Source organism: Etheostoma spectabile, chromosome 21 (assembly GCF_008692095.1).
Source record: "Etheostoma spectabile isolate EspeVRDwgs_2016 chromosome 21, UIUC_Espe_1.0, whole genome shotgun sequence".
Classification (NCBI taxonomy): Eukaryota; Metazoa; Chordata; class Actinopteri; order Perciformes; family Percidae; genus Etheostoma; species Etheostoma spectabile.
The window spans coordinates 12,660,479-12,671,823 of NC_045753.1; the positions used below are offsets into that span (position 1 = coordinate 12,660,479).

At 37.2% G+C, this 11,345-nt stretch overlaps 1 protein-coding gene and 1 long non-coding RNA gene across 3 annotated transcripts in view; one reads left to right on the forward strand and one right to left on the reverse strand.

Annotated features, from left to right (window-relative positions):
• Positions 1 to 5,853, forward strand: part of lsm12b (LSM12 homolog b) — an 8,533-nt gene extending 2,680 nt beyond the window's left edge. The window contains exons 2-6 of one of the 2 annotated variants that reach the window (XM_032502307.1): positions 58 to 191; positions 1,106 to 1,215; positions 3,898 to 4,024; positions 4,114 to 4,183; positions 5,239 to 5,853. In XM_032502307.1, the coding sequence (XP_032358198.1) occupies positions 58 to 191; positions 1,106 to 1,215; positions 3,898 to 4,024; positions 4,114 to 4,143 (401 nt within the window). In that variant the 3' untranslated portion in view covers positions 4,144 to 4,183; positions 5,239 to 5,853. The remainder of the gene's footprint in view (positions 1 to 57; positions 192 to 1,105; positions 1,216 to 3,897; positions 4,025 to 4,113; positions 4,184 to 5,238) is intronic. The other variant, XM_032502306.1, reaches the window with a different exon arrangement.
• LOC116671230 (uncharacterized) lies at positions 1,749 to 1,993 on the reverse strand. Its single transcript, XR_004327229.1, has 3 exons — positions 1,962 to 1,993; positions 1,912 to 1,919; positions 1,749 to 1,812 (listed from the first exon to the last, which is right to left on the reverse strand). It is a non-coding gene; the product is annotated as an uncharacterized LOC116671230 (long non-coding RNA).
• Positions 5,854 to 11,345: the final 5,492 nt, after the last annotated feature.

Consider the following 11,345-nt stretch of genomic DNA (forward strand, 5'->3'; position numbering starts at 1 on the left):
AGATTTAAAATGGTCATTTTGAAGAAGTTGTGTGCCTTGACTTAAGTTTTTTCAAAGAATGTGCTTCCTCCAGCGGTAAGCCAAACCTCAACGACGTCATCCTGATCAACTTAGCCTATGTTTCTGATGTGGACATAATTAATGACCGCACTGAGACTCCACCCCCACTAGCATCACTGAATGTTAGCAAGGTTAGTCTTTTTCTCCTTTTTACATGTGTTGGTGTGTGCCTCCATTGACAATGTGTGTGATGAATTAATTTCACAGCCAGATAATTTGGATTTCCATCATCAGGCTGTTAAGTGGTCTAGTTAAGTTGGAAGTACTGTATCTGGTAAATATGAATTGGTTTGACAATCAAAGTATACGTAATACATACATATACAAATTGTTGAGGATTTACACACTTAAGCAGACAAGGTTTATTTCCATTGTGATCCTCCACCTGGTGAATATGATGCAGTCACTTAATATATCCTGACTTCATGAGTTCTCGAGGGCCAGTGAACGCTCGATTAAGAAAAGAAAAATAAATAGTACCTGCTACAATGGATTCAGGTATAATGAGGCATGTAAAGTATATGCCGTTTACTGCTTTGTCAGCTTGTGATGACCTATTTGGTCGAGAAATGTAGACTGAGGATCCAGCCACTGAAATGGAACAATAAAAAAACCTTAAATATGGATAATGCTCATGCTCAAATAAATGCTTGCGTGTAAATCACGCCCTGTGATTAACTGGTGGACAGTGGCCTATTCAGGGTGTTCTTCTCCATTAAAGCCTGGCTAAGCCCGACACTGATTCTACATGAGAATGATTTGTGGGTAAATTGTTAAAAGTAATTATTGTTGAGCCAATGGGAGAGATCACTTTGTTGTGGCAGTTATGTATGCAAATTAGATTTAGAAAATGTCATCTAGTCTCTCCTGAGGAACAAAAGGTTGTGTGCAAGGTTTCCTTGAGCCATTAACCAAAACACACAAAAGTTAAAGTTGTCCTGTTCCTATTGCAATTAAAAATAAAAAGCTTTTCTTAGTTCAAAGCTGTCAAATCAAATAATGATCAAAGTTAAGAATGTGTTTTGTTCTGTTTGACTCTTCACAGCTTGCCAATCGAGCACGGACAGAAAAGGAGGACAAGCTGTCCCAAGCCTATGCAATCAGTGCTGGGGTTTCTGTGGAGGGCCAACAGCTATTCCAGACTATTCACAAAACGTAAGAACTTCCTACTGTTCAGTCGCTGATCAGGTCAGCAGGGTCAACCCTGCTCTATGTTCTACAGTGAAGATCAAAAAGCATCAGAACTTGTTCAGACATTTGTGAGTGGATAGCTGATTAGGGCTGAACAACAATAAGCTGAACGGACAATAAACAACATTTTTGAAGGGGACACAAATAATATAGGCACAACTTTACTTAGAGGACATGTGTACACAGAGGAAAGCCTTAATACTATCATTAGTGTAGCATGGAGACTGTACCATTATCCTTCTTTTCAGTGTTTCTTTTGATTTAATGAAGCTGACTAAATTGACCAAAAATATTATCCTTTCACACCCATTCATTTATTAAGTTGTTTACAATCAAGCCAAAAAATAGCTTGAAACATGACTTATTTTGAAAAAGTGACCCCATATAAAAGAAATGCAATGCTTTTGTACACTTGTTAAATTATATAAATTAGTAAATTGTAAATTAATGAGCCACTGGTAAAACTAATCTGCTAAACCTGACAGCCACCCACCTCCCAAAAATATGAACTAAGCTCAACACACTCACCTGAGACTCTACACCTGACTGTCCCTGGTCTCCCTGTTCCTTACCTGAGACTCTACACCTGACTGTCCCTGGTCTCCCTGTTCCTTACCTGAGACTCTACACCTGACTGTCCCTGGTCTCCCTGTTCCTTACCTGAGACTCTACACCTGACTGTCCCTGGTCTGTTGTTCCTTGACTGAGACTTACACCTGACTGGCCCTGGTCTCCTGTTCCTTACTGAGATTCTACACCTGACTGTCCTGGTCTGGTCTCCCTGTCCTTACCTGGACTCTACACCGACTGTCCCTGGGTCTCGTTGTTCCTTGACTGAGGACTCTACACCTGACGTGCCCTGGGCTCCCTGTTCCTTACATGAGATTTACACCTGACTGTCCCTGGTTGGTTCCCGTTCTTACCTGAGTCGCGCCACAACCACTTGGCATGCTCATTTTGCCGACTTGCTTTCCCGGGACTCTACACCTGACTGTATCTGGTGCTCCCTGTTCCTTACCTGAGACTCTACACCTGACTGTCCCTGGTCTCCCTGTTCCTTGGTTCTTTCTGTCTCCTTTGCCTGTGACGTTAGTATTTCCATAAGCACCCATTCTTATAAAGATATTACCAAATTATCTTGATATGAGGACGTACTGTACTTACTTGGCGTTTTGGTGTACTGAAAAGGATCTTATGTCCGTTTTTTTTTCTTCTGTCATTTTATTTGGGCAATAACACAAATCTTTAACGTCATTTAGGTTAATTGGTTCACCACGTGGTCATATTTATAAAATGATCTTGCGTTGTCCACATCAATATTAGGTTTCGTCTGGGACAGAGGATACTGTATATATTTAACTGCAGCAAACCTACTGATCTTCCACTTAACATCAAAAAACACAACATGTAGACCTTCCATATTAACCCTAATATCGTACTCATAACGTTAGGCTTATTGCCATGTTACTGTTAGTTGTAGTGGGTGCATTTCTATCCAACAAACTATAAAACAAGCTAGGTAACATTTACATTATATTACACTAACATAGCAAACTTTTTGTCATGTCTAATTTATTAATTACTTCTTGTGGCCTAATTTAATTAGTGTTCATCCGATGTGAATAAAATAGTCTTGAACAGCCTAGTTACTAACTTACTGTAACCTTGCACCTCTCCCTGCCTAACGTTACTGCAGCGAACGGGGGGGGGGACCCCACCCCATTAGACTGTCAGTAATATGAACACTGGCTAGACTTGGGTTCAGAGCCGGGTCTTGTCCACGTGGGAGGAACCAAGTGGACTTGTGTGGACCTCTAGCTCAGCTAGCAGTGTCATGTCAACCCAAGACTACAACAAAGTCTAAACAGAAATAATTCAAGATTTGTGGACATTTCTTTTAAAACAAAACCAACAACTCAACAGAAACATGCTGCTGAATTAAAAAGTCAAAGTACTCATGTTTTATTAAATGTATTACAGTTGTTGTTTTTTTACAGTGGGTGCAGGTCTGTCTGAACAACACACATCTACCCCCCCCCCCTTCCCAGTGCCGCAAGGGCGTTCAACAATCGCAATTTAGGTAGCAGGTGAAGAATACAAACAACAAAAAATTTGCAAGAACTATAGACTAATACAATAACAGGCTTAAATAAACTGACCACATAAGTAATAAGACTTACAGCTCTCAAGGATGCACACATGCAATCTCAACTGGCTACTTATCCTCCGCACAGCAGCAGTCTCTTTTTTTCTTTCTCTCCCTTTTCCTCCGAGTGGCGCGTGTCCGTGCCGTTCTCCGACATGCACTCACAATCCCCGCTGATACTGCTGCTTTTGTACAGCCCTATTTCTGATACCGTGGAGACAGAAACTTTGCCACGGTGGGCCGCCACGGCAAAATCAACTTCGAGGAAACACTGTATTGTATGGGGGATGGGGAGAAGTCTTTACTTTCCCCAATATTTGACAGAACAAACTGCTTATTTTGAGGCAGATTTGTGTCTGACTTACTTTTACCTCACCATTTCAAAAAGAGAGATTACGCAAGGAAAACCTGTATGAAAATAAGTTCCTGTCATGTTGCATTGTTTGCTTCTTAAACACATTTTCAGCCGCAGATAAAATGATTTGTACTTTTCTTTGCAGCATCAAAGACTGTAAATGGCAGGAGAAGAACATTATTGTGATGGACGACGTTGTAATCTCGCCACCTTACCAGGTTGAGAACTGCAAAGGCAAAGAGGGAAGCGCTTTAAGTCATGTACGCAAAATAGTAAGTATGCTTTTATATTTATACAACATTTTACCAACAATACATGACTTCAGGGCTGTAACTAATGATCCTTTTTTATTATGGATTAGTTTGCAGATTATTTTCTTTCGCTTGATTAATCCTCTATGAAATGCCCATCACAATTTCTCAGAGCCCAAAGTGACTCTTTTTTAATTGCTTTTTTTTGTACAATTAAGTCCAAAATCCAAAGATATTTGTTTTAATGTTGTATATGATAAAGAAAAGCAGCAAATCCTCAAAGTGTCTGAGTTCATGAAAAGTGCTATAAATAAATTAAATTTATTATATTTGGGATCCCAGAACCAGCAAATGTTTGGCATTTTTATTTTGGAAAATGAATCAACATAGTGTCCAATTAATTTTCTGATGATTAAATACTGAAATAATGGACTAATTGTTTTAGCTCTGCGGATGTCACAGCTACTGTTTCACATACTTTTGTAAAACAAAATGTGGACGACTCTTTGAGGCCACGTTGGCACTTAAACATACACGAAAATGGGTTTCTGTGTCCCAGCGGCACCTTCAGCTCATTTCTTACAGTTTGCTGGTAACACTGCAGTTTGGGTTGAATCAGGCAAATCTATACTCTCTACCTTTTTGGTTGTCAACCAGCAAAACTATACAACACTGCCACACTAAAGTTACAGCATCATAAACAACATAGATTATAAATATATCTTTGCCATGACTTGTGGTGGCTTAATAGAAAAGGCATTGTGTAGTCCCTGTGAAAACGTAAACAAATGCGGATGTTTGACTATCAGCTGGTGGAGATTACACGTCCGACCTGTCGATGCTGAAGTTGATACACACCCATTCTCACTTTGGAAAGCTGTAGGGGGAGGGGTTCAGATGCTGTTTACAATCTGACAGAAACTTGGGTTGGAACATACTGACACCATAGGAAGTTCCATTAATGCCCACTGTGTGGTATTATGATTTAAAGACAAGTCTGGGTATGTATTCAGTTTTCTGCAGTATCCCAGCAGGTACCTGCATTACTTTGTATATAGCGTCTTTCCTTATTTTGAGACAAGATTTGTGACTCTGCACAGCCTGCTTCACTGCGGTGCTCTGTGTACATTGTACAGTCTACAGTGACAGCATGAGACGTACGTTTTCGGGTTGACTTTTCACAGAATTGATGCCCGTTTTTTTTTTTTTTTTAAATTGTGGTTTTATTCTTGCAGGTTGAGAAACATTTTAGAGACGTGGAAAGTCAGAAGTCCATGCAACGTTCACAAGCACAGCAAACACAGAAGGACTCCACTTTATCTTCTTGAGTTGGCAGTGTGGGTCAGCCAGGGATGGCGTCGCGGGTGGGTTTGTTCCCACTGCCAGACGAAGTCGGCATTCCTTGTCCTCAGTCTGAGACCACAAGGAGGAGCGCTGAGGACCCTGGATCCAGAAGATCAAAATACCATTAAATGAAAAAGACAAAAAAGAGAGAGGAAAGATTAAATCTTAAATTAGACTTTATAAAGAATAATTTAAACATGAACCATAAAGCAACCATAGTTTCCTTAACTAACTTGTCTCATTCTGCCCCTAATCCTCCTCCTCCCTCCCTAACCCAGAATCCTTTTCTTTTTCTGCCCTCCTTCCTTTGCCTTCATTTCCATTTCAAAAAGAAAACTAGAGCAGTCAGAAAGGCTTGTTAGCTTTATTTTCTGTCATTGTTTCCTTTTTTGCTGTATCCATGTTCTACTGTCTGTATTTTCTGTATTTTAAACAAAATGTGACTTGAAATGCCACACTTTAAAGGACATTTTCTAAAATAAAAGTAACGAAAATTCTGACTGTAATACTGTAATTTTCAACAAATTTTTGAAGGACTCATGAAGAACGATTTGATTAACATATTTCGAAAGTGATCAACTGTGGGGCATATTGAAGGGGTGAAATACTAACTTTGTTGTTGACATATTCGTGGTTTGCCTCCGGGTGACCACCTGCTGCCACATTCTCCACATTTTTCAGTAGAAGAGGTTTTCATGAACATTGCTGAGGTTCCTTTCCACGGATCGTTCGGTATCCTGACTGTGATGCAGCCGTGTAATTACAGGGAACTGAAGCCATCCCTGTTGGAAATGAATTATTGAAATGTCTTAAGCCTCCGTTGTCCCTAAAGAAACGTGATGACATTTACTGCTGTCCTCTTGGCGACACAGAGCAGTTGAGAGTAAATTTGCAGCGTGAACTTTATTGAAATGTGTAGTTAACTGAAAACTGCTGTTGCGGCTGGGTTTGAATACTTCCTGAAAGCAGTGATTTCTATGGTTTTGGGTGGAGTTACAGCTTGATTTTAGGTAGGCTGGTGTGGTTTGATTGTCCACTGATAACTCTGGATTATAGTCGGCCTGCAGGTATTATTGGTGTCAATTTATCTCTTTAGATTTTCTTAATTGGTTTAGACATTTTCTAGTTTTGTACGACAGACTGCACAAACCCCAAAATATTTATATTTTCATAGAGGTCAAAGAAAACATGAAAATATTCACATTTGAGAAGCTGTTTCCAGAGTTTTTCTACAAAAATTACTCAACTATTTATGTTAATAGAATTATATCAAAACGGATTATTTTTATTTTTTTTGCCCAATGATCCACATTGCTGCAAGAAAACCTTTTTTTATTGTGAGTGGTAAAGCCTTGATTGATTGATTTCCACACCAACTCTATTTAGTTATGAGAACTCCATATAATCTTTCTGTATGTAATGTGATGCGGAAATACACAACCCTCCGTTAAAAAATTAAAAATCTGATTCATGTATCCAAATAGAGAAGTAGATGTACAGTATATCCTTATTTTAGGAAAGGGTCCAAAAGAGACCAGGTTCGCTCCCCAGATACAGTTTGTGATTATCTGATTAAACCCATGATCCCTCTCTAATCAGGAATAGTCAATATCTGCTCATAGAGAATTTTGTGAAATCACATCAATATCAGGTTATTTTTTGGTAGGACGGAGGTATCTGTGCCTTTCAGCGGGAGTGATCAGACTCTGGTCTAAACCAAAGATGTCTGTCCATGGCTGCCCGGTGTGCCGTCTCTGCTCCCTCTTCTAAACACGGTGTTGGGCCTCCAGCTGTGTCCCAGACTCTGCCTGTTCTACGAATCCTCTGACCTGGTGGACTGCTGGTCTCGTGGTCTGTTCCGGGTCCCTCCCAGTGTCCCCTCACTGCACCCGGCTGTTGGATTTGAGTGGAAAGAAGCTGACTGAGATCCTTCTGGGGGCTGTGGTCTCTGAAGTTCCTCCTGATGTCCAACAACAGCAGCCACAGGTACCAAAATACTGTGCATTTAATTGTATTGTTTTAGACCGGTGGTGGAACCGATCTTCAGAACTATTAAGGAAAAGTAATAATACCACAAGAAAAAAATCCTGCATTCCAAACTGTACTAAAATCAGATTGTATTATGAGCTGAATTTACCTAAAAATTTGAAGTAAAAAGTACCCGATGCAGGAAAAAAAGTTTTTTTGACATACTATATTAGGACATTTTTGAAACCTTTTTGATATATTATACTATGACTTTTTTTTTTTTACATACTGTATAATATGACCATTTTGTGACTTTTTTCGACATACTTCACTAAGACTTTTGGACATACTATACTATGATTTTTCTTTGACATTTTTTTGACATACTGTACTATGATTTTTTTCAGTATACAAATTATCACAAATGTTTTATGACTTTTTCGACATACTATACTAAGACTTTTTTATGATCTTTTTTTTCGACATATTCTGACTTTTTGTGACTTTGTTCGATGTAATTTACTATGACCTTTTTTCATGTACCATACACTGACCTTTTTGATTTCTTTTGACATACTATACGACGAATTTTCCTATGACTTTTTTTAACATACTATACTATGTTTTTTATGACTTTTTATTGACATACCATACTATGACTTCGGCATACTATACTGTGATTTTTTCAACATATTTTACTATGACTTTTTATGACTTTTTTTTTTAGCAACATACTATACTTCGACTTACGACATACTATTTCCTTTTTCAACATAGTATACTATGAACTTTTTATGACTTTTTTTGACATACTTTGTCTTTTTTATTTTCTTTAAATACTTATATATATATATATATATATATAACAGCAACATTTTTTCATCAGGCAGTTCATAGAAAACATTTAAAGGTATTTAGAAAAGGAAGTACTGCTAAGGAAACATTACATGACATGACATGACATGTAATTTATATTTCATTTTCCGCCCATTTTATGTCCCAGGGGCAGAGAAAGAGAAAACTTCAGTCATTCTGTAGAAGCCAGTGCTGTTCGTGTTTCGTGGTGGTTTGCTTGAGTGGTGGCATTAAGGCTTAGAGATCAGCAGTCTCAACAAGCCGTTAAAGAAGGCTGGGTAGGTGATCAGGTTGGTACTGGACAGCGTGGAGGACGTGGATGTCGAAAAAAAATGAAAAGGTCACAAAGAAGTCATAGTATAGTAAGTTGAAAAGGTCATAAAAACGTCAGAATAGTATGTTGGGAAAGAAAAAAGTAGTAAAATAGTCATAGCAATACTGTTGCATAGCAAACTGTAATAGTATTGTATGTCAATAAATGTCATAGTATAGTACGTTGAAAAAAAGTCTTGAAAAGGTCATAGTATGTTAAAAAAGTCATAGTTCAATATACGTAAAGCATTCATAAAAAGTCAGTATGTTGAAAAAAAGTCACAAATATTTCATAGTATATATAGCATGTCGAAAAACGTCACTGTTGAGCCTCGTTGTTCTTGTTCTGCTGTCTATTAGTGTCTAATGTCTATTGGTTTGTAATTTCATTATTTTAGCTTGTTTGTTTTGTCTATTCTCTTTACAGACTGTTAATATTGTATGAAAAGCTCTTTGAATTGCCTTGTTGCTGAAATGTGCTAAATAAATGAAGTTACCTCTCCTTACCATAAAAAAGTCATAAGGTATAGTATGTTGAAAAAAAGTCATGAAAAGGTCATAGTATGTCAAAAAAGGTCAAACTACGGTAAGTTGAAAAAACTCAATATGTTGAAAAAAGTCATAGTATAGTATGCCGAAAAAAAGTCATATTATAATATGTCAAAAAAAGTAATAGAGAAAAGTGAAAAAGTAATGAAAAAGAAAAGGTCATTGTAAAGCACATCGGAAAAAGTAATAAAAAAGTTTACCATAGTATGTCAAAAAACGTTAAAAACAAACCACCTCATCTCTGTACCAGCTCCAGTGATTCTCCCCGTGAGGTTTTTGCCTGTTTGTGTTCCCCTGTGAGTGCGCCAGCCCTTGTGCTTCGGTTTTTTGTTCTTCCCTGGCTCCCTGTGTTTTGATGTTTTATTGGACTCAGTTCCTGCCTTGTTTTTTGTCCAATAAACCCTCTTTTGCCTTCCAACCTACTACTCTGCGTTTGGGTCCTCCTTCCGCTCGCATAACAGTAAGTCACGAAAAGGTCATAGAATAGTATGTCATAAAAAATTATAAAAAAGTCATAGAATAGTATGCCATAAAAAATTATAAAAAAGTCATAGAATAGTATGCCATAAAAAGTTATAAAAAAGTCATAGTATAGTAAGTCAAAAAAAGTCATGAAAAGGTCATAGTATAGTATGTCATAAAAAGTCAAAAAAGTCATGGTATAGTATATCAAAAAAAGTCATGTAGTGGTGGAAAGCATTCATAAAAAGTCACAGTATGTTAAAAAAAAGTCATGAAAAGATCACAGCATAGCATGTCATAAAAAGGCTAAAAAAAAGTCATAGTATAGTATGTCGAAAAAAGTCACAGCATGCCACGTTTTAGCCTCGTTGTTCTTGTTCTGCTGTCTATTAGTGTCTACTGTCTATTGGTTTGTAATTTCATTATTTTAGCTTGTTTGTTTTGTCTATTCTCTTTAAAAGACTTAATATTGTATGAAAAGCTCTTTGAATTGCCTTGTTGCCGAAATGTGCTAAATAAATGAAGTTACGTCTCCTTCCCATAAAAAAGTCATAGTGTAGTATGTCGGAAAAAAAATCATAGTATAGTATGTCAAAAAAAAGTCATAGTATAGTATGTCGAAATGTCATGAAAAGGTTATAGAATGTCGAAAAATGTCAAACTATAGAATGTCGAAAAAAGTCATAGTATAGTATGTCATAAAAAGTCATAGTATAGTTTGTCATAAAAAGTCATAGTATAGTATGTCAAAAAAAGTAATGAAAAAGAAAAGGTCATTGTAAAGCACGTTGGAAAAAAGTAATAAAAAGGTTTACCATAGTATGTCAAAAAACGTTATAGTATGTTGAAGAAACGTTTATAAAAAAGGCATAGTACAGTATGTCGAAAAAGTTGAAAAGTCATAGTATAGTATGTCGAAAAAAGTCATAGTATAGTATGTTGACAAAGTTCATAAAAAGTCATACTATATGTCAAAAAAGTCATAGAATAGTATGTCATAAAAAGTGATTGTATAACATGTTGTAAAAAGTCAAGCTATAGTACGTCATAGTATCGTTTGTCGGAAAAGTCATAGTATGTCAAAAAAAGTATTAGTATGGTATGTTCAAAAAAAGTCGTGAAAAGGTTATAGTGTAGCATGCTGTCATAGTATAGTATGTTAAAAAAAGTCATGGTACAGTATATGTGGAAAGCATTCATAAAAAGTCTCAGTAGGGTATGTCATAAAAAGTCATAGTATATAGTATGCACTATATACGGTATAGTATGTCATTAAGAGGTATAAAAAAAAAAAGTTACTTCAGTTTTTTGAAAATAGTCGTAGTATATATAGTTTGTTGAAAAAAATCATTAAGCAAAGTCAAAATCAAGTCAAACACAAATCAAACATTAGAACCTCCAACTCTCTGAGCCCGAGACACTCGCCCACGAGTAAAAAAGCACCTCTGATTCCTAGTTTAATAACTTTTGAACCATTTGAGCCATTGACTCACCCCCGGTTGCGTTTAAATCCTGACGTTTTCCGGGTCTTTCTAGCCTCTACAGGGGATTTTCTATCCAGCCTGGAACTTCAGCCTCTTTGGGCTTTAAATCCACACTGTTATATCCAAGATTGATCCACTTTATGTCCATAATTCATCGCGTTTTGGCTCATTTCTGCCGCTGAAGCGTTCGTCTAATCTCTAATCTCTCGCTCTGTGTCTGTCCTGTCTATTTTTCAGGAAGTGCATGCCCATATATGGGATATAAAGGCACCCCTCTTGTATGGAAGGCCAGAGGGGACAAAAAGACCTTTAGACTCTATGGAAGGCCAAATGATGCAATATTTAGACACACATTTGCTTGTATAGCA